This window comes from Callionymus lyra, chromosome 9 (genome assembly GCF_982586985.1).
Source record: "Callionymus lyra chromosome 9, fCalLyr1.hap1.1, whole genome shotgun sequence".
Taxonomy (NCBI): Eukaryota; Metazoa; Chordata; class Actinopteri; order Syngnathiformes; family Callionymidae; genus Callionymus; species Callionymus lyra.
Window position 1 is genome coordinate 22702928 of NC_141826.1, and position 24265 is coordinate 22727192.

At 40.7% G+C, this 24265-nt stretch overlaps 1 protein-coding gene across 1 annotated transcript in view; it reads right to left on the bottom strand.

Annotated features, from left to right (window-relative positions):
* Positions 1-1703: 1703 nt before the first annotated feature.
* The window catches only part of ahnak (AHNAK nucleoprotein), a 30423-nt gene continuing 7861 nt past the window's right edge, over positions 1704-24265 (bottom strand). The window contains exon 6 of the mRNA XM_087799376.1: positions 1704-24231. Coding sequence (XP_087655502.1) covers positions 2464-24231 — 21768 coding nt within the window. The 3' untranslated portion in view covers positions 1704-2463. The remainder of the gene's footprint in view (positions 24232-24265) is intronic.

Genomic DNA, 24265 nt, shown 5'->3' on the forward strand with positions numbered 1-24265 from the left:
CACTCCTCTCCTTATCCATCTGTCTACCCCCCCATCCTTCCTCCCAGCCGGTCAAAGCGGCAGGCCGTCAACAATGAGTCGGGTTCCGCTCGAGGTTTCTGCCTTCTAAAAGGAAGTTTTTCCTCGCCATTGCTCACTGTACAGCTCATTGTACAGTGTTTTGTTTCTTGCTCGTTGTTGAATTGCTGGGATCTATTTTTCCTTAATCAACTGTAGTCTTATTTCAACTGTATAGTGTCTTGAGATAACTTTGTTATGATAAGACACTTTAAATAAAATTGAATTGAATTGAATTGAATTAAATATACATACGCCCATATACATATGTGCATAAGCATTTATAAAAATACATAGTTTTTCACGAGTACAGCCAAAATGTTTTTTCTTCAAATGTTTGAATCTTTAATAATCTATCTGTAAATAAATCTTGAGTTAAAAAAATAAAATCAAGATCAGATCAAATACAAATCTTGAAAATAAATGCGGATTCTCAAGCCCACCACTTGTGGGCCATCTGCAGTTTTCCAAATATTACATTATTTATTAACAATAACATTGCTACTTACACATTACCTACAAAGTTCAAGGAGTGATCTAAAAGAAAATAGATCATAAACCACCGGTTTATGGTAGTTTTGGCACTCGAGTTATTATGCATCAAAAACATGTCTGTGAAACTGTAGTGACTTCATCAAGCGCCAGCTTCTCCTATGCTATATAAATGACTTACTTACTTACTAACTATACCTGCCCGAATCCTTCTGAAGCAGGTTGAGTTCAACACCTGTCCTCGCCATCATAAGGGTTGTTTCATTTCTCTCATCAGCTCAGTTGAACTTGGAAAAATCGACCCCTTGAGGACTGAGGGAATCGATACTTGCTCCAGATCAGTCAATCACCCACAATGCATTGTGGTGGGGCATGAAAAATACTTCCGTGGAGTGGCAGTAATGAACCTTAATCACCGTTGTCTGTTTTCCACAAAAAGAACATATTGATTTTGAAATGTCTAAAAATGAAGGAGGTTAATTGAGTTTAAACAATAAAACTGTCTAAAAAAGGTTACAAAACAGATTCATTTCCTGACTAAAACATCATTTAATATAATTTAAATAAATTATTCTGATAATCAGGGGCGCACAGTGAAAAGGTTGCTGGTTTGCTTCCAGGCCGAGCCAACTTGTGACTTTTCTTTGTGGAGTTTGTATGTTCTCCCCGTGTTGCGGGGGTTTACTCCAAGCACTCCGGTTTCCTCCCACAGTCCAAAAACATACAAAGGTTGATTGAGAACTTTTGGACAATTGTCCATAGGTATTTTTATATAATCAAAAATATTGAATCTTGAAAATTGATTTTTGAATTATTGAAATTAAAATATCAAACTGAATGTGTAAAAAATGACATTTTGATAATATTCAAAAATAAAATGTATTCAATTATTCAATTAAAGAATTAAACCGTTCAATATTCAAATTATTTAATTCAATTATTCATAAAACAAATTCAATTTTACAACATTTGAAATGTTTAATTCAACCATTAAATATTCTGATGGCACTGATATACTTCTGGTGAGATAAAACCTCATACCAGGCTTTAATAATTAAGTTAATAATCAATATGTTTGGAGGAATCGTTAATATAAACACTCCTAATTACGACACATATTTTGAACATCTTTAAATGAACACAAACTAAGAGCATGTTTTCAATATATTTTATTAAGCAGAATGCACACAAACCCAAATATTTACTGTATAGCACTTTCTGTGATGAAAAATATTTAACTCCTTAACAGAGATTTCGCTAGCAAACAACAACAAACATGGAAATACATGACTGTTTATTGGTGACATTTTTTACATACACTGGAAAAAACAAAATGAAAATGAAAATGAGAAACATGAGTTACATGTCAGACGTAATTTATTGGAAAGAAATCATTGTAACGATAAAAAAAAAGTTACTGAGAACAGAGCTTGTAATTTAGTGATAAACTTTCATTTGATCTACATGTTACTGTCTGTATGGTAGCTGGTGATATGCGTGTTCACTGGATATACTATGTTAAAGCTTGTCATTACCCTTGTGTTACATAGAAAATGTTACTGGTTACTTTGCGTTGCTCATATAAACAGTTTCCTTCAAAATTCTGCTTTATGAATGACACCCCGAGATACAGATACACCACACCATTGCATCCAAAATATTCATGATGAAAACACTAATTGATATATATTCTTTTGTGACACATTTTCATTAAATCTGGTCTATGTACAAAAAAAGAAAATTAATTACAATAATGACTCTTATTTACAATTTTAATGTAATTAAACAAAAGTTATTGAATTGTATTACTTGAAGAAACAACAGTTTATTGCAGCAATTTCAGACCAATGTGGTAAAATATCTACCATATTAGCATAGACAGTTTTGATGTATATAAAAAGTTCCCATGGCAGTTTATTTTTTGGGCGAGACAGACAACTCGAGTCTCGGGAACCTAAAACCACCCTTTGATCCACTATCACTGCTTGAAGAAGATAATCTGGATTTTCTAGAAGACATAGCTATCCCAGCCTGACCTTCTGCTGCTGCCTCTTTGTCATCATCAAGTGTAACTTCGTAAGAACCCTTGGTTTTGGAACCAAAACCACCAAACGTGCCAAATTTCAACTTGCCTTTCTTTCCTTTACTCTTCGAACCGAGCATGTCAAATGATACACCACCCGCCTCTTCCTCCAAATTAGCACCAACCTCTGCTACCCCACCCTCGTCACTAAAAGAGGAAGACCTGTGCCTTGACTTCTTGAAAAGATCAAGTGAAGCTGACTTGCTTTTTGGTGAAATACCACCATGGGCTCTAGCCCCCTCTCCACTAATAAATCCCTTTCCTTCGCCACTCATTTCTACCTCCAGTCCCTGAAGGTCACCTACACTTCTACCCTTAGTTTTCGATTTTCCAAAAAACTTGGGCAACTTCACGTTTACTTTGCCCTCATTCTGCTTAATTTCCGGGCCCTGAATTTTGATGTTTTGAGAACTACTTTCAGCTTGAATTGCCACACTTTCACTTGCTCCACTGTCTTTTAAGTCCTCAACTTGTGCTTGAACAAACCCAAATTTTGGTACCTTTATTTTTGGGAATGTCATTAGACCCTCTGGATATTTAAGGCCTCTGAATCCAATCCCTTGTGGCCTGTAGTCAACCCCTGAACTGCCTTTGACATTCGAACCACCAGAAATAGTTGTCCCTTCTAATTCAATATCAGAAGAAGAAATTGTTAAACCTGGCCTTTCAATATCAGTGGTCCCTACTCCTGCCACTGCACTTCCTGAATCAAACTTTACATTTCCACTGCCAGATCCGACTTTGGCACTCTTTAAACTAATAGATGGCAGACTTGTGTCAGATGATTTCAGCTCTCCAGATGACGATACATCTCCTTTCACTTTTGGCGACTTAATGTCTAACTCCACATCAGGAAAATGAAGCTTTCCAAAAAGGGGCTTTTTGGCCTTTATTCCCTTTACATGTGTGTCTAAACCCAAGTCCCCTTTTGCTTCTAATTCAACTTCACCTTTTTTGATCTTTCCTTTTCCTTTAGGAAGCTTTAATTTACCAGTTTTTGCTGTGATATTGGCATCAAGGTTTTGTGGTTCTAACTTAACTTCAGGACCATGAAAGGTTACGTCAGATTTTGAAATACCAGATTTCCCCTCAACTTCTGGTAACTTGACTCCAAATTTTGGTTGTTTGAATCTTGGAAATGTAACTTCTGGCATCGTTGTGTTTCCCTCAAACTGAGGGAGAGTAAAATTAACATCTTTACCCTGAATATTTGGGGCGCTGATGCTGGATTCAGGTAATGAGATTTCGACCTCACTTTGTAATTTTGGCGTTGACAGACCTACACCACCTTTCAAACTTAAGTCAACATCAGGCCTTTTTGGTCCTGAAATTGATGGCTTATTGAAATTTGGTCCTTTGATTTTTAAACTTGGACTCTCCAACTCGACATTGGTGCCATGTATGTCCACTTGAGGTATTTCCACATCAATCTTACCGCTGGCATCAAATTCTGGTCCTTGACTACCAGGACCCTTCATGCTAAATTTGGGCATGCTGAATTTGGGCATTTTGAAGCCAGATTTTCCTGAATGAACATCAGTATCAGGTAACTCTACCTGAACTTTTGGCATTTTAATTTTCCCTTCAGATGTTGGAAGAGAAATGTCTGCATCTCCTTTAATTGCTGGTCCTTTCAGACCAACATCAAATCCAGGCATTGTGGGGGCTTTTATTGATGGTAGCTTGAATTTGGTTCCTTTGATTTTTGCATCAGGGCCTTCAACATCAATGTCTAAGCCTGGAATGTTAATGTCAGCATTACCCTGTGGTAGATTGACATTGATGTCTGGACCCCCAATTTTTGGCCCTGATACGTTAAAACTTGGAATTGTTATTCCACTTTCAAGACTTTTAACGTCAACTATGGGAGCTTTGATGTCAACATCTGGTATTTCAAGGTCAACTTTGGGGGATTTAACATCAATGTCAACATCAGGAAGTTCCCCACTTCCAGTTTTAATCCCAAATGATGGCATCTTAAATTTGGGCAGTTTCATTCCACCTCCAGATGCCCCAATGTCAACTTTGGGGGCTTTAATATCGACATCTGCAGTTGTTAAATCAACTTTAACATTTGGAGAAGACAAATCTGTATCACCCTTTACTCTAGGGCCTTTCAAGTTCACATCCCAATCAGGCAAAGAAAGGTCTGGCATCTTAAATTTAGGGCCCTTTATTCCAGCCTTGCTACCTTCAATGTCAACATTGGGTCCTTTGATTTCAACTTCTGCACTGTGCCTATCAAATTCAGCCTTTGGAAGGGTGACATCCAAGTTGCCCTCTGTTTTGGGGCCTTTCAAATTAAAATCAATATCAGGCATGTTAATTTTAGGCCCAGAAATGGTTGGCATCTTAAATTTGGGCATTTTCATTCCACCTCCAGTTGCCCCCATGTCAACTTTGGGAGCTTTAATATCAACATCTGCAGTTGGTAAATCAACTTTAACATTTGGACCAGACAAATCTGCATCACCCTTTACTCTAGGGCCTTTCAAGTTCACATCCCAATCGGGCAAAGAAATGTCAGGCATTGAAAGGTCTGGCATCTTAAATTTAGGGCCCTTTATTTTCCCTCCTTTAGCGTCAATGTCAACATCTGGTACTTCAAGGTCAACGTTGGGTGATTTAACATCAATGTCAACATCAGGAAGTTCCCCACTTCCAGTTTTAAACCCAAATGATGGCATCTTAAATTTGGGCATTTTCATTCCACCTCCAGGTCCCCCAATGTCAACTCTGGGGGCGTTAATATCAACATCTGCAGTTGGTAAATCAACTTTAACATTTGGACCAGACAAATCTGCATCACCCTTTACTCTAGGGCCTTTCAAGTTCACATCCCAATCAGGCAAAGAAATGTCAGGCATTGAAAGGTCTGGCATCTTAAATTTAGGGCCCCTTATTTTCCCTCCTTTAGCGTCAATGTCAACATCTGGTACTTCTAAGTCAACGTTGGGTGATTTAACATCAATGTCAACATCAGGAAGTTTCCCACTTCCAGCTTTCATCCCAAATGATGGCAACTTAAATTTGGGCATTTTCATTCCACCTCCAGATGCCTCAATGTCAATTTTGGGAGCTTTAACATCAACATCTGCAGTTGGTAAATCAACTTTAACATTTGGACCAGACAAATCTGCATCACCCTTTACTCTAGGGCCTTTCAAGTTCACATCCCAATCGGGCAAAGAAATGTCAGGCATTGAAAGGTCTGGCATCTTAAATTTAGGGCTCTTTATTTTCCCTCCTTTAGCGTCAATGTCAACATCTGGTACTTCAAAGTCAACGTTGGGTGATTTAACATCAATGTCAACATCAGGAAGTTTTCCACTTCCAGCTTTCATCCCAAATGATGGCATCTTAAATTTGGGCATTTTCATTCCACCTCCAGATGCCTCAATGTCAATTTTGGGAGCTTTAACATCAACATCTGCAGTTGGTAAATCAACTTTAACATTTGGACCAGACAAATCTGCATCACCCTTTACTCTAGGGCCTTTCAAGTTCACATCCCAATCGGGCAAAGAAATGTCAGGCATTGAAATGTCTGGCATCTTAAATTTGGGGCCTTTGATTTTCCCTCCTTTAGCGTCAATGTCAACATCTGGTACTTCAAGATCAACGTTGGGTGATTTAACATCAATGTCAACATCAGGAAGTTCCCCACTTCCAGTTTTCATCCCAAATGATGGCATCTTAAATTTGGGCATTTTCATTCCACCTCCAGATGCCTCAATGTCAATTTTGGGAGCTTTAACATCAACATCTGCAGTTGGTAAATCAACTTTAACATTTGGACCAGACAAATCTGCATCACCCTTTACTCTAGGGCCTTTCAAGTTCACATCCCAATCGGGCAAAGAAATGTCAGGCATTGAAAGGTCTGGCATCTTAAATTTAGGGCTCTTTATTTTCCCTCCTTTAGCGTCAATGTCAATATCTGGTACTTCAAAGTCAACGTTGGGTGATTTAACATCAATGTCAACTTCAGGAAGTTTTCCACTTCCAGCTTTCATCCCAAATGATGGCATCTTAAATTTGGGCATTTTCATTCCACCTCCAGATGCCTCAATGTCAATTTTGGGAGCTTTAACATCAACATCTGCAGTTGGTAAATCAACTTTAACATTTGGACCAGACAAATCTGCATCACCCTTTACTCTAGGGCCTTTCAAGTTCACATCCCAATCGGGCAAAGAAATGTCAGGCATTGAAAGGTCTGGCATCTTAAATTTAGGGCTCTTTATTTTCCCTCCTTTAGCGTCAATGTCAACATCTGGTACTTCAAAGTCAACGTTGGGTGATTTAACATCAATGTCAACATCAGGAAGTTTTCCACTTCCAGCTTTCATCCCAAATGATGGCATCTTAAATTTGGGCATTTTCATTCCACCTCCAGATGCCTCAATGTCAATTTTGGGAGCTTTAACATCAACATCTGCAGTTGGTAAATCAACTTTAACATTTGGACCAGACAAATCTGCATCACCCTTTACTCTAGGGCCTTTCAAGTTCACATCCCAATCGGGCAAAGAAATGTCAGGCATTGAAATGTCTGGCATCTTAAATTTGGGGCCTTTGATTTTCCCTCCTTTAGCGTCAATGTCAACATCTGGTACTTCAAGATCAACGTTGGGTGATTTAACATCAATGTCAACATCAGGAAGTTCCCCACTTCCAGTTTTCATCCCAAATGATGGCATCTTAAATTTGGGCATTTTCATTCCACCTCCAGATGCCTCAATGTCAATTTTGGGAGCTTTAACATCAACATCTGCAGTTGGTAAATCAACTTTAACATTTGGACCAGACAAATCTGCATCACCCTTTACTCTAGGGCCTTTCAAGTTCACATCCCAATCGGGCAAAGAAATGTCAGGCATTGAAAGGTCTGGCATCTTAAATTTAGGGCTCTTTATTTTCCCTCCTTTAGCGTCAATGTCAACATCTGGTACTTCAAAGTCAACGTTGGGTGATTTAACATCAATGTCAACATCAGGAAGTTTTCCACTTCCAGCTTTCATCCCAAATGTTGGCATCTTAAATTTGGGCATTTTCATTCCACCTCCAGATGCCTCAATGTCAATTTTGGGAGCTTTAACATCAACATCTGCAGTTGGTAAATCAACTTTAACATTTGGACCAGTCAAATCTGCATCACCCTTTACTCTAGGGCCTTTCAAGTTCACATCCCAATCGGGCAAAGAAATGTCAGGCATTGAAAGGTCTGGCATCTTAAATTTAGGGCTCTTTATTTTCCCTCCTTTAGCGTCAATGTCAACATCTGGTACTTCAAAGTCAACGTTGGGTGATTTAACATCAATGTCAACATCAGGAAGTTTTCCACTTCCAGCTTTCATCCCAAATGATGGCATCTTAAATTTGGGCATTTTCATTCCACCTCCAGATGCCTCAATGTCAATTTTGGGAGCTTTAACATCAACATCGGCAGTTGGTAAATCAACTTTAACATTTGGACCAGACAAATCTGCATCACCCTTTACTCTAGGGCCTTTCAAGTTCACATCCCAATCGGGCAAAGAAATGTCAGGCATTGAAATGTCTGGCATCTTAAATTTGGGGCCTTTGATTTTCCCTCCTTTAGCGTCAATGTCAACATCTGGTACTTCAAGATCAACGTTGGGTGATTTAACATCAATGTCAACATCAGGAAGTTCCCCACTTCCAGTTTTAATCCCAAATGATGGCATCTTAAATTTGGGCATTTTCATTCCACCTCCAGGTGCCCCCATGTCAACTTTGGGAGCTTTAATATCAACATCTGCAGTTGGTAAATCAACTTTAACATTTGGACCAGACAAATCTGCATCACCCTTTACTCTAGGGCCTTTCAAGTTCACATCCCAATCGGGCAAAGAAATTTCAGGCATTGAAAGGTCTGGCATCCTAAATTTAGGGCCCTTTATTTTCCCTCCTTTAGCATCAATGTCAACATCTGGTACTTCAAAGTCAACGTTGGGTGATTTAACATCAATGTCAACATCAGGAAGTTTCCCACTTCCAGCTTTCATCCCAAATGATGGCATCTTAAATTTGGGCATTTTCATTCCACCTCCAGATGCCTCAATGTCAATTTTGGGAGCTTTAACATCAACATCTGCAGTTGGTAAATCAACTTTAACATTTGGACCAGACAAATCTGCATCACCCTTTACTCTAGGGCCTTTCAAGTTCACATCCCAATCGGGCAAAGAAATGTCAGGCATTGAAAGGTCTGGCATCTTAAATTTAGGGCTCTTTATTTTCCCTCCTTTAGCGTCAATGTCAACATCTGGTACTTCAAAGTCAACGTTGGGTGATTTAACATCAATGTCAACATCAGGAAGTTTTCCACTTCCAGCTTTCATCCCAAATGATGGCATCTTAAATTTGGGCATTTTCATTCCACCTCCAGATGCCTCAATGTCAATTTTGGGAGCTTTAACATCAACATCTGCAGTTGGTAAATCAACTTTAACATTTGGACCAGACAAATCTGCATCACCCTTTACTCTAGGGCCTTTCAAGTTCACATCCCAATCGGGCAAAGAAATGTCAGGCATTGAAAGGTCTGGCATCTTAAATTTAGGGCCCTTTATTTTCCCTCCTTTAGCGTCAATGTCAACATCTGGTACTTCAAGGTCAACGTTGGGTGATTTAACATCAATGTCAACATCAGGAAGTTCCCCACTTCCAGTTTTGATCCCAAATGATGGCATCTTAAATTTGGGCATTTTCATTCCACCTCCAGGTGCCCCAATGTCAACTCTGGGGGCGTTAATATCAACATCTGCAGTTGGTAAATCAACTTTAACATTTGGACCAGACAAATCTGCATCACCCTTTACTCTAGGGCCTTTCAAGTTCACATCCCAATCAGGCAAAGAAATGTCAGGCATTGAAAGGTCTGGCATCTTAAATTTAGGGCCCTTTATTTTCCCTCCTTTAGCGTCAATGTCAACATCTGGTACTTCAAAGTCAACGTTGGGTGATTTAACATCAATGTCAACATCAGGAAGTTTCCCACTTCCAGCTTTCATCCCAAATGATGGCATCTTAAATTTGGGCATTTTCATTCCACCTCCAGATGCCTCAATGTCAATTTTGGGAGCTTTAACATCAACATCTGCAGTTGGTAAATCAACTTTAACATTTGGACCAGACAAATCTGCATCACCCTTTACTCTAGGGCCTTTCAAGTTCACATCCCAATCGGGCAAAGAAATGTCAGGCATTGAAAGGTCTGGCATCTTAAATTTAGGGCCCTTTATTTTCCCTCCTTTAGCGTCAATGTCAACATCTGGTACTTCAAGGTCAACGTTGGGTGATTTAACATCAATGTCAACATCAGGAAGTTCCCCACTTGCGGCTTTCATCCCAAATGATGGCATCTTAAATTTGGGCATTTTTATTCCACCTCCAGACGCCTCAATGTCAACTTTGGGGGCTTTACTATCAACATCTGCAGTTGGTAAATCAACTTTAACATTTGGACCAGACAAACCTGCATCACCCTTTACTCTAGGGCCTTTCAAGTTCACATCCCAATCGGGCAAAGAAATGTCAGGCATTGAAATGTCTGGCATCTTAAATTTGGGGCCTTTGATTTTCCCTCCTTTGGCGTCAATGTCAACATCTGGTACTTCAAAGTCAACGTTGGGTGATTTAACATCAATGTCAACATCAGGAAGTTTCCCACTTCCAGCTTTCATCCCAAATGATGGCATCTTAAATTTGGGCATTTTCATTCCACCTCCAGATGCCTCAATGTCAATTTTGGGAGCTTTAACATCAACATCTGCAGTTGGTAAATCAACTTTAACATTTGGACCAGACAAATCTGCATCACCCTTTACTCTAGGGCCTTTCAAGTTCACATCCCAATCGGGCAAAGAAATGTCAGGCATTGAAAGGTCTGGCATCTTAAATTTAGGGCCCTTTATTTTCCCTCCTTTAGCGTCAATGTCAACATCTGGTACTTCAAGGTCAACGTTGGGTGATTTAACATCAATGTCAACATCAGGAAGTTCCCCACTTCCAGTTTTGATCCCAAATGATGGCATCTTAAATTTGGGCATTTTCATTCCACCTCCAGGTGCCCCAATGTCAACTCTGGGGGCGTTAATATCAACATCTGCCGTTGGTAAATCAACTTTAACATTTGGACCAGACAAATCTGCATCACCCTTTACTCTAGGGCCTTTCAAGTTCACATCCCAATCAGGCAAAGAAATGTCAGGCATTGAAAGGTCTGGCATCTTAAATTTAGGGCCCTTTATTTTCCCTCCTTTAGCGTCAATGTCAACATCTGGTACTTCAAAGTCAACGTTGGGTGATTTAACATCAATGTCAACATCAGGAAGTTTCCCACTTCCAGCTTTCATCCCAAATGATGGCATCTTAAATTTGGGCATTTTCATTCCACCTCCAGATGCCTCAATGTCAATTTTGGGAGCTTTAACATCAACATCTGCAGTTGGTAAATCAACTTTAACATTTGGACCAGACAAATCTGCATCACCCTTTACTCTAGGGCCTTTCAAGTTCACATCCCAATCGGGCAAAGAAATGTCAGGCATTGAAAGGTCTGGCATCTTAAATTTAGGGCTCTTTATTTTCCCTCCTTTAGCGTCAATGTCAACATCTGGTACTTCAAAGTCAACGTTGGGTGATTTAACATCAATGTCAACATCAGGAAGTTTTCCACTTCCAGCTTTCATCCCAAATGATGGCATCTTAAATTTGGGCATTTTCATTCCACCTCCAGATGCCTCAATGTCAATTTTGGGAGCTTTAACATCAACATCTGCAGTTGGTAAATCAACTTTAACATTTGGACCAGACAAATCTGCATCACCCTTTACTCTAGGGCCTTTCAAGTTCACATCCCAATCGGGCAAAGAAATGTCAGGCATTGAAAGGTCTGGCATCTTAAATTTAGGGCCCTTTATTTTCCCTCCTTTAGCGTCAATGTCAACATCTGGTACTTCAAGGTCAACGTTGGGTGATTTAACATCAATGTCAACATCAGGAAGTTCCCCACTTCCAGTTTTGATCCCAAATGATGGCATCTTAAATTTGGGCATTTTCATTCCACCTCCAGGTGCCCCCATGTCAACTCTGGGGGCGTTAATATCAACATCTGCAGTTGGTAAATCAACTTTAACATTTGGACCAGACAAATCTGCATCACCCTTTACTCTAGGGCCTTTCAAGTTCACATCCCAATCAGGCAAAGAAATGTCAGGCATTGAAAGGTCTGGCATCTTAAATTTAGAGCCCTTTATTTTCCCTCCTTTAGCGTCAATGTCAACATCTGGTACTTCAAAGTCAACGTTGGGTGATTTAACATCAATGTCAACATCAGGAAGTTTCCCACTTCCAGCTTTCATCCCAAATGATGGCATCTTAAATTTGGGCATTTTCATTCCACCTCCAGATGCCTCAATGTCAACTTTGGGAGCTTTAACATCAACATCTGCAGTTGGTGAATCAACTTTAACATTTGGACCAGACAAATCTGCATCACCCTTTACTCTAGGGCCTTTCAAGTTCACATCCCAATCGGGCAAAGAAATGTCAGGCATTGAAAGGTCTGGCATCTTAAATTTAGGGCCCTTTATTTTCCCTCCTTTAGCGTCAATGTCAACATCTGGTACTTCAAGGTCAACGTTGGGTGATTTAACATCAATGTCAACATCAGGAAGTTCCCCACTTCCAGTTTTGATCCCAAATGATGGAATCTTAAATTTGGGCATTTTCATTCCACCTCCAGGTGCCCCAATGTCAACTCTGGGGGCGTTAATATCAACATCTGCAGTTGGTAAATCAACTTTAACATTTGGACCAGACAAATCTGCATCACCCTTTACTCTAGGGCCTTTCAAGTTCACATCCCAATCAGGCAAAGAAATGTCAGGCATTGAAAGGTCTGGCATCTTAAATTTAGGGCCCTTTATTTTCCCTCCTTTAGCGTCAATGTCAACATCTGGTACTTCAAGGTCAACGTTGGGTGATTTAACATCAATGTCAACATCAGGAAGTTTCCCACTTCCAGCTTTCATCCCAAATGATGGCATCTTAAATTTGGGCATTTTCATTCCACCTCCAGATGCCTCAATGTCAATTTTGGGAGCTTTAACATCAACATCTGCAGTTGGTAAATCAACTTTAACATTTGGACCAGACAAATCTGCATCACCCTTTACTCTAGGGCCTTTCAAGTTCACATCCCAATCGGGCAAAGAAATGTCAGGCATTGAAAGGTCTGGCATCTTAAATTTAGGGCCCTTTATTTTCCCTCCTTTAGCGTCAATGTCAACATCTGGTACTTCAAGGTCAACTTGGGGAGATTTAACATCAATGTCAACTTCAGGAAGTTCCCCACTTCCAGTTTTAAACCCAAATGATGGCATCTTAAATTTCGGCATTTTCATTCCACCTCCAGATGCCCCAATGTCAACTTCGGGGGCGTTAATATCAACATCTGCAGTTGGTAAATCAACTTTAACATTTGGACCAGACAAATCTGCATCACCCTTTACTCTAGGGCCTTTCAAGTTCACATCCCAATCAGGCAAAGAAATGTCAGGCATTGAAAGGTCTGGCATCTTAAATTTAGGGCCCTTTATTTTCCCTCCTTTAGCGTCAATGTCAACATCTGGTACTTCAAGGTCAACGTTGGGTGATTTAAGATCAATGTCAACATCAGGAAGTTCCCCACTTCCAGTCTTACTCCCAAATGATGGCATCTTAAATTTGGGCATTTTCATTCCACCTCCAGATGCCTCAATCCCAACTTTGGGGGCTTTAATATCAACATCTGCAGTTGGTAAATCAACTTTAACATTTGGACCAGACAAATCTGCATCACCCTTTACTCTAGGGCCTTTCAAGTTCACATCCCAATCAGGCAAAGAAATGTCAGGTATTGAAAGGTCTGGCATCTTAAATTTAGGGCCCTTTATTCCAGCCTTGCTTCCTTCAATGTCAACATTGGGTCCTTTGATTTCAACTTCTGCATTGGGCCTATCAAATTCAGCCTTTGGAAGGCTGACATCCAAGTTGCCCTCTGTTTTGGGGCCTTTCAAATTAAAATCAATATCAGGCATGTTCATTTTAGGCCCAGAAATTGTTGGCATCTTAAATTTGGGGCCTTTTATTTTCCCTCCTTTAGCGTCAATGTCAACATCTGGTACTTCAAGGTCAACGTTGGGTGATTTAACATCAATGTCAACATCAGGAAGTTCCCCACTTCCAGTTTTAATCCCAAATGATGGCATCTTAAATTTTGGCAATTTCATTCCACCTCCAGATGCCTCCATGTCAACTTTGGGGGCTTTAATATCAACATCTGCAGTTGGTAAATCAACTTTAACATTTGGAGAAGACAAATCTGCATCACCCTTTACTCTAGGGCCTTTCAAGTTCACATCCCAATCAGGCAAAGGAATGCCAGGCATTGAAAGGTCTGGCCCTTGAATATTTGGCAGAGACATTTTGCCAGTTTCAACATTTACATCAGCTTTTGGGAGGTTTACGTCAACATCTGGTACTTCCAATTTAGGTAGTTTGAAACCAAATTTTGGAAGCTTGAACTTTGATCCCTTCACCTTTGGTTTGTTAAGCGTCATGTCAATATCTAAACCCTCTGGACTTTTTGTTTTTGTTTTTATTCCAATATCAGTATCCACATTAATCTCTGGGGACTTTCCCTTTTGACCTTTCATTCCGAACTTGGGCATTTTGAACTTGCTTTTCTTGGTGACAATTTCATGACCTTCAATTTCAACATTGGGCATTTTGATTTTAATGTCTCCGGTGGGCAAATCAACTTCACCCTTTGGAAGCGAGACGTCCAAAGTTCCCACTGTTTTGGGGCCTTTCAAATTAAGATCAACATCAGGGATGGAAATCTTTGGCCCTGAAATTGATGGTATTTTAACTTTCGGACCCTTCATATTCCCGCGTTCAACGTCAATGTCAACATCTGGTACTTCAAGGTCAACATTGGGTGATTTAACACCAATGTCAACATCAGGAAGTTCCCCACTTCCAGCTTTCATCCCAAATGATGGCATCTTAAATTTGGGCATTTTCATTCCACCTCCAGATGCCTCAATGTCAACTTTGGGGGCTTTAATATCAACATCTGCAGTTGGTAAATCAACTTTAACATTTGGAGAAGACAAATCTGCATCACCCTTTACTCTAGGGCCTTTCAAGTTCACATCCCAATCAGGCAAAGAAATGCCAGGCATTGAAAGCTCTGGCATCTTAAATTTAGGGCCCTTTATTTTCCCTCCTTTAGCGTCAATGTCAACATCTGGTACTTCAAGGTCAACGTTGGGTGATTTAACATCAATGTCAACATCAGGAAGTTCCCCACTTCCAGCTTTCATCCCAAATGATGGCATCTTAAATTTGGGCATTTTCATTCCACCTCCAGATGCCTCAATGTCAACTTTGGGGGCTTTAATATCGACATCTGCAGTTGGTAAATCAACTTTAACATTTGGAGAAGACAAATCTGCATCACCCTTTACTCTAGGGCCTTTCAAGTTCACATCCCAATCAGGCAAAGAAATGCCAGGCATTGAAAGCTCTGGCATCTTAAATTTAGAGCCCTTTATTTTCCCTCCTTTAGTGTCAATGTCAACACCTGGTACTTCAAGGTCAACTTTGGGAGATTTAGCATCAATGTCAACTTCAGGAAGTTCCCCACTTCCAGTTATAATCCCAAATGATGGCATCTTAAATTTGGGCATTTTCATTCCACCTCCAGATGCCTCAATGTCAACTTTGGGGGCTTTAATATCAACATCTGCAGTTGGTAAATCAACTTTGACATTTGGAGAAGACAAATCTGCACCACCCTTTACTCTAGGGCCTTTCAAGTTCACATCCCAATCAGGCAAAGACATGTCAGGCATTGAAAGGTCTGGCATCTTAAATTTAGGGCCCTTTATTCCAGCCTTGCTACCTTCAACGTCAACCTTGGGTCCTTTGATTTTGACTCCTGCACTGGGCCTATCAAATTCAGCCTTTGGAAGGGTAACATCCAAGTTGCCCTCTGTTTTGGGGCCTTTCAAATTAAAATCAATATCAGGCACGTTAATTTTAGGCCCAGAAATTGTTGGCATCTTAAATTTGGGGCCTTTTATTTTCCCTCCTTTAGCGTCAATGTCAACATCTTGTACTTCAAGGTCAACGTTGGGTGATTTAACATCAATGTCAACATCAGGAAGTTCCCCACTTCCGGCTTTCATCCCAAATGATGGCATCTTAAATTTGGGCATTTTCATTCCACCTCCAGATGCCTCAATGTCAACTTTGGGGGCTTTAATATCAACATCTGCAGTTGGTAAATCAACTTTGACATTTGGAGAAGACAAATCTGCACCACCCTTTACTCTAGGGCCTTTCAAGTTCACATCCCAATCAGGCAAAGAAATGTCAGGCATTGAAATGTCTGGCATCTTAAATTTAGGGCCCTTTATTCCAGCCTTGCTACCTTCAATGTCAACATTGGGTCCTTTGATTTCAACTTCTGCACTGGGCCTATCAAATTCAGCCTTTGGAAGGGTGACATCCAAGTTGCCCTCTGTTTTGGGGCCTTTCAAATTAAAATCAATATCAGGCATGTTAATTTTAGGCCCAGAAATTGTTGGCATCTTAAATTTGGGGCCCTTTATTTTCCCTCCTTTAGCGTCAATGTCAACATCTGGTACTTCAAGGTCAACGTTGGGTGATTTAACATCAATGTCAACATCAGGAAGTTCCCCACTTCCGGCTTTCATCCCAAATGATGGCATCTTAAATTTGGGCATTTTCATTCCACCTCCAGATGCCTCAATGTCAATTTTGGGAGCTTTAACATCAACATCTGCAGTTGGTAAATCAACTTTAACATTTGGACCAGACAAATCTGCATCACCCTTTACTCTAGGGCCTTTCAAGTTCACATCCCAATCAGGCAAAGAAATGCCAGGCATTGAAAGCTCTGGCATCTTAAATTTAGGGACCTTTATTTTCCCTCCTTTAGTGTCAATGTCAACATCTGGTACTTCAAGGTCAACTTTGGGAGATTTAGCATGAATGTCAACTTCAGGAAGTTCCCCACTTCCAGTTTTAATCCCAAATGATGGCATCTTCAATTTGGGCATTTTCATTCCACCTCCAGATGCCCCAATGTCAACTTTGGGGGCTTTAATATCAACATCTGCAGTTGGTAAATCAACTTTAACATTTGGACCAGACAAATCTGCATCACCCTTTACTCTAGGGCCTTTCAAGTTCACATCCCAATCAGGCAAAGACATGTCAGGCATTGAAAGTTCTGGCATCTTAAATTTAGGGCCCTTTATTCCAGCCTTGCTACCTTCAACGTCAACCTTGGGTCCTTTGATTTTGACTCCTGCACTGGGCCTATCAAATTCAGCCTTTGGAAGGGTGACATCCAAGTTGCCCTCTGTTTTGGGGCCTTTCAAATTAAAATCAATATCAGGCATGTTAATTTTAGGCCCAGAAATTGTTGGCATCTTAAATTTGGGGCCTTTTATTTTCCCTCCTTTAGCGTCAATGTCAACATCTGGTACTTCAAGGTCAACGTTGGGTGATTTAACATCGATGTCAACATCAGGAAGTTCCCCACTTCCGGCTTTCATCCCAAATGATGGCATCTTAAATTTGGGCATTTTCATTCCACCTCCAGATGCCTCAATGTCAACTTTGGGGGCTTTAATATCAACATCTGCAGTTGGTAAATCAACTTTAACATTTGGAGAAGACAAATCTGCATCACCCTTTACTCTAGGGCCTTTCAAGTTCACATCCCAATCAGGCAAAGAAATGCCAGGCATTGAAAGCTCTGGCATCTTAAATTTAGAGCCCTTTATTTTCCCTCCTTTAGTGTCAATGTCAACATCTGGTACTTCAAGGTCAACGTTGGGTGATTTAACATCAATGTCAACATCAGGAAGTTCCCCACTTCCCGTTTTAACCCCAAATGATGGCATCTTAAATTTGGGCATTTTCATTCCACCTCCAGACGCCCCAATGTCAACTTTGGGGGCTTTAATATCAACATCTGCAGTTGGTAAATCAACTTTAACATTTGGTCCAGACAAATCTGCATCACCCTTTACTCTAGGGCCTTTCAAGTTCACATCCCAATCAGGCAAAGAAATGTCAGGCATTGAAATTTCTGGCATCTTAAAGCTAGGGCCCTTTATTTTCCCTCCTTTAGCGTCAATGTCAACATCTGGTACTTCAAGGTCAACGTTGGGTGATTTAACATCAATGTCAACATCAGGAAGTTCCCCACTTCCGGCTTTCATCCCAAATGCTGGCATCTTAAATTTGGGCATTTTCATTCCACCTCCAGACGCCCCAATGTCAACTTTGGGGGCTTTAATATCAACATCTGCAGTTGGTAAATCAACTTTAACATTTGGAGAAGACAAATCTGCATCACCCTTTACTCTAGGGCCTTTCAAGTTCACATCCCAATCAGGCAAAGAAATGCCAGGCATTGAAAGCTCTGGCATCTTAAAGCTAGGGCCCTTTATTTTCCCTCCTTTAGTGTCAATGTCAACATCTGGTACTTCAAGGTCAACTTTGGGAGATTTAGCATCAATGTCAACTTCAGGAAGTTCCCCACTTCCAGTTTTAATCCCAAATGATGGCATCTTAAATTTGGGCATTTTCATTCCACCTCCAGGTGCCCCAGTGTCAACTTTGGGGGCTTTAATATCAACATCTGCTCTTGGTAAATCAACTTTAACATTTGGACCAGACAAATCTGCATCACCCTTTACTCTAGGGCCTTTCAAGTTCACATCCCAATCAGGCAAAGACATGTCAGGCATTGAAAGTTCTGGCATCTTAAATTTAGGGCCCTTTATTCCAGCCTTGCTACCTTCAACGTCAACCTTGGGTCCTTTGATTTTGACTCCTGCACTGGGCCTATCAAATTCAGCCTTTGGAAGGGTGACATCCAAGTTGCCCTCTGTTTTGGGGCCTTTCAAATTAAAATCAATATCAGGCATGTTAATTTTAGGCCCAGAAATGGTTGGCATCTTAAATTTGGGGCCTTTTATTTTCCCTCCTTTAGCGTCAATGTCAACATCTGGTACTTCAAGGTCAACGTTGGGTGATTTAACATCAATGTCAACATCAGGAAGTTCCCCACTTCCGGCTTTCATCCCAAATGATGGCATCTTAAATTTGGGCATTTTCATTCCACCTCCAGATGCCTCAATGTCAACTTTGGGGGCTTTAATATCAACATCTGCAGTTGGTAAATCCACTTTAACATTTGGAGAAGACAAATCTGCATCACCCTTTACTCTAGGGCCTTTCAAGTTCACATCCCAATCAGGCAAAGAAATGCCAGGCATTGAAAGCTCTGGCATCTTAAATTTAGAGCCCTTTATTTTCCCTCCTTTAGTGTCAATGTCAACATCTGGTACTTCAAGGTCAACGTTGGGTGATTTAACATCAATGTCAACATCAGGAAGTTCCCCACTTCCAGTTTTAACCCCAAATGATGGCATCTTAAATTTGGGCATTTTCATTCCACCTCCAGACGCCCCAATGTCAACTTTGGGGGCTTTAATATCAACATCTGCAGTTGGTAAATCAACTTTAACATTTGGTCCAGACAAATCTGCATCACCCTTTACTCTAGGGCCTTTCAAGTTCACATCCCAATCAGGCAAAGAAATGTCAGGCATTGAAATTTCTGGCATCTTAAAGCTAGGGCCCTTTATTTTCCCTCCTTTAGCGTCAATGTCAACATCTGGTACTTCAAGGTCAACGTTGGGTGATTTAACATCAATGTCAACATCAGGAAGTTCCCCACTTCCGGCTTTCATCCCAAATGCTGGCATCTTAAATTTGGGCATTTTCATTCCACCTCCAGACGCCCCAATGTCAACTTTGGGGGCTTTAATATCAACATCTGCAGTTGGTAAATCAACTTTAACATTTGGTCCAGACAAATCTGCATCACCCTTTACTCTAGGGCCTTTCAAGTTCACATCCCAATCAGGCAAAGAAATGTCAGGCATTGAAATTTCTGGCATCTTAAAGCTAGGGCCCTTTATTTTCCCTCCTTTAGCGTCAATGTCAACATCTGGTACTTCAAGGTCAACGTTGGGTGATTTAAAATCAATGTCAACATCAGGAAGTTCCCCACTTCCGGCTTTCATCCCAAATGCTGGCATCTTAAATTTGGGCATTTTCATTCCACCTCCAGATGCCTCAATGTCAACTTTGGGGGCTTTAATATCAACATCTGCAGTTGGTAAATCAACTTTAACATTTGGAGAAGACAAATCTGCATCACCCTTTACTCTCGGGCCTTTCAAGTTCACATCCCAATCGGGCAAAGAAATGCCAGGCATTGAAAGCTCTGGCATCTTAAATTTAGAGCCCTTTATTTTCCCTCCTTTAGTGTCAATGTCAACATCTGGTACTTCAAGGTCAACGTTGGGTGATTTAACATCAATGTCAACATCAGGAAGTTTCCCACTTCCAGTTTTAACCCCAAATGATGGCATCTTAAATTTTGGCATTTTCATTCCACCTCCAGGCGCCCCAATGTCAACTTTGGGGGCTTTAATATCAACATCTGCAGTTGGTAAATCAACTTTAACATTTGGTCCAGACAAATCTGCATCACCCTTTACTCTAGGGCCTTTCAAGTTCACATCCCAATCAGGCAAAGAAATGTCAGGCATTGAAATTTCTGGCATCTTAAAGCTAGGGCCCTTTATTTTCCCTCCTTTAGTGTCAATGTCAACATCTGGTACTTCAAGGTCAACTTTGGGAGATTTAATATCAACGTCAACTTCAGGAAGTTTCCCACTTCCAGTTTTAATCCCAAATGATGGCCTCTTCAATTTGGGCATTTTCATTCCACCTCCAGATGCCTCAATGTCAACTTTGGGGGCTTTAATATCAACATCTGCAGTTGGTAAATCAACTTTAACATTTGGAGAAGACAAATCTGCATCACCCGTTACTCTAGGGCCTTTCAAGTTCACATCCCAATCAGGCAAAGAAATGCCAGGCATTGAAAGCTCTGGCATCTTAAAGCTAGGGCCCTTTATTTTCCCTCCTTTAGTGTCAATGTCAACATCTGGTACTTCAAGGTCAACGTTGGGTGATTTAACATCAATGTCAACATCAGGAATTTCCCCACTTCCAGTTTTAACCCCAAATGATGGCATCTTAAATTTGGGCATTTTCATTCCACCTCCAGGCGCCCCAATGTCAACTTTGGGGGCTTTAATATCAACATCTGCAGTCGGTAAATCAACTTTAACATTTGGTCCGGACAAATCTGCATCACCCTTTACTCTAGGGCCTTTCAAGTTCACATCCCAATCAGGCAAAGAAATATCAGCCATTGAAATTTCTGGCATCTTAAAGCTAGGGCCCTTTATTTTCCCTCCTTTAGTGTCAATGTCAACATCTGGTACTTCAAGGTCAACTTTGGGAGATTTAACATCAACGTCAACTTCAGGAAGTTTCCCACTTCCAGTTTTAATCCCAAATGATGGCCTCTTCAATTTGGGCATTTTCATTCCACCTCCAGATGCCTCAATGTCAACTTTCGGGGCTTTAATATCAACATCTGCAATTGGTAAATCAACTTTAACATTTGGAGAAGACAAATCTGCATCACCCTTTACTCTAGGGCCTTTCAAGTTCACATCCCAATCAGGCAAAGAAATGTCTGGCATCGTAAACTTAGGGCCCTTTATTCCAGCCTTGCTTCCTTCAATGTCAACATTGGGTCCTTTGATTTCAACTTCTGCACTGGGCCTATCAAATTCAGCCTTTGGAAGGGTGACATCCAAGTTGCCCTCTGTTTTGGGGCCTTTCAAATTAAAATCAATATCAGGCATGTTAATTTTAGGCCCAGAAATTGTTGGCATCTTAAATTTGGGGCCTTTTATTTTCCCTCCTTTAGCGTCAATGTCAACATCTGGTACTTCAAGGTCAACGTTGGTTGATTTAACTTCAATGTCAACATCAGGAAGTTCCCCACTTCCAGTTTTAACCCCAAATGATGGAATCTTAAATTTGGGAATTTTCATTCCACCTCCAGGCACCCCAACGTCAACTTTGGGGGCTTTAATATCAACATCTGCAGTTGGTAAATCAACTTTAACATTTGGTCCAGACAAATCTGCATCCCCCTTTACTCTAGGGCCTTTCAAGTTCACATCCCAATCAGACAAAGACATGTCAGGCATTGAAAGTTCTGGCATCTTAAAGCTAGGGCCCTTTATTCCAGCCTTGCTACCTTCAATGTCAACATTGGGTCCTTTGATTTCAACTTCTGCACTGGGCCTATCAAATTCAGCCTTTGGAAGGGTGACATCCAAGTTGCCCTCTCTTCTTGGGCCTGTCAAATTCAAATCAACATCAGGCATGGAAAGGTTAGGCCCAGACACCGATGCCATCTTAAATGTGGGGCCTTTTATACTCTCTCCTTTAGCTTCAAGGTCAACATCTGGTACATTAAGGTCAACCTTTGGCGATTTTACAATAATGTCAGCTTTAGTCTTTTCACTACTTCCGACCTCACTCACAAATGATGGCAATTTGAATTTGGGCATTTTCATTCCTCTTTCAGGAACCTCAATTTCTACACTGGAGCCCTGTACGTCCAGTTTAGGTATTTTTACATCAATCTTGCCACTCGGAAGACTGGCGTCAAACCGTTGCACCTTTGGTGCTATAATTTTCCCCTCAGTTGTAATTTGTTGTCCCTTTAGCTCAATGTCAGGCATTGTTGGGGCTTTTACTGATGGTAGCTTGAACTTGGATCCTATGATTTTTGCATCAGGACCTTCAACGTCAATATCTACTTCTGGTAGTTTCATGTCAGTATTCAGTATCCCTGAATTTGATGGCATCTTTAATTTTAGGCCTTTGCTGTTCATTTCAGCATCTGATATTTCAACGTCAACTTTTGGCCCTTTAATATCAAGAGCTGCAATTGATGGCGCCGTAAACTTAGGCATTTTAAGTCCACCTTCAGGAAGCTCAGCGTCCACTTTGTGGGCTTCGATGTTAAGATCCTTACTTGGTATATCTTGAGCCTCTCTCTTTAGCCCAGGGATTTTAATATCTGACATTTTAATTCCACCCTGAAGACCTTTGACGTCAATGTCGGGAACTTTGATATTTAGATCTGCCTTAGCCATATCAACTTTAGCCTTTGGAAGAGAGACATCAAAATGACTTTCTTCTTTAAGTCTTTTCTCAGAATCTGACTCATTTATGGATTTTTCTGCCTGTGAAAATGTTGGTTTCGTGTTTATGTCTGTTTTGGTGGAGTGTTTTGCGTCCACCTTTAGCCCTGGTCCTTTGAGGTTCATATCACATCCTTTAAGTTTGGCACTGGGGTCGCTGACCTCAATGCCTCCTTTAAGAACTGACTTAACTTTAAGTTTTGGAAGTAACACTTCTCCATTACTGTCCAGCTCAGGGACTAGCACATTAATGCCAGCATCAGGCACCTTGACACCAATATTAACATTTGGAATTTTGGATTCAATCACACGAACAGATTCTGCATGATTGTCGTCTTCCTTGTTCTTTGACTTGGACATGGTGATGTCTAGTGATGTCGGTAAACTTTCCCCTTTGATTTTAACATCTGTTTTTGAAAGTGAGGCAATCTCTATTCGAGCTGAGCTGAAATCATCACCTTTGCCATCCAAAGTTATTGGTGCACCTTTGATACCACTTTCTTTCCCCATAGACAGTCCATCCCCCAACTCAGTTTTCAATCCACTGCCCTTTATCTGTATTCCAGAAGTTGTTATACCTCCCCTTGTACTTGGCATTTTCCCCTCTACCTTGAATTTTAAATTAGGGTCAGCAAGAGAAAAACTCTGGCCAGAGCTTAAATCACTGCCTGTTCCTTGTATTTTGTCTGTTGTTTCAAAGTCATGTGAAGATTTTCCTTTCAGTGACAAACTTAACGTCTCGCTATTCTTGTCAGATGGGGACATTCCACCAAGCTCTGAAACCCTAAACCCACCACGGCCACTTTCAGACTTGTTGCTTAATGTCACACTTGTTTCTGACAACTTCGTTTTTACATCCCCAAGTTCTCGACTACCACTTGAAATGTCATATTTGCATTGTCCCTGGCTGTCTGTGACACCAAAAACAGGGCCTTTAACCCTAAAACCACCTTTTCCTTCTTCTTGTGTGTATGTTGTAGTTTGTGGGCTTGTGTAAAACACATTCTTTGACTCAAACACACCATCTTCTCCAGCTTTACCTTGAACATTTCCATGTGAGATTCTGATCGAAGCTCCATCTCCAGCTTCATGAATTAGCCCCCTGAGTTCTGGGCTTGAGATCTCATGTTCTTCACTGATGCCACCTGGCATATCTACTGTATAGGTGGTAATTCGGCGGGTGATGGTTGTTATCGTGCTGCCATCGGTGCTTGTGCTGCTGGTTCGTTCTGTGCGTACGTCCACTCCTTCTGCAAGATCTTCTGACTTCAGCCTTGGTTTGATCTTTTTTGAGAAGATCCTCTTATAATCCTCGTCATCTCCACTCTGTAATGGCAAAGAAAAGTAATTTGATCAATAT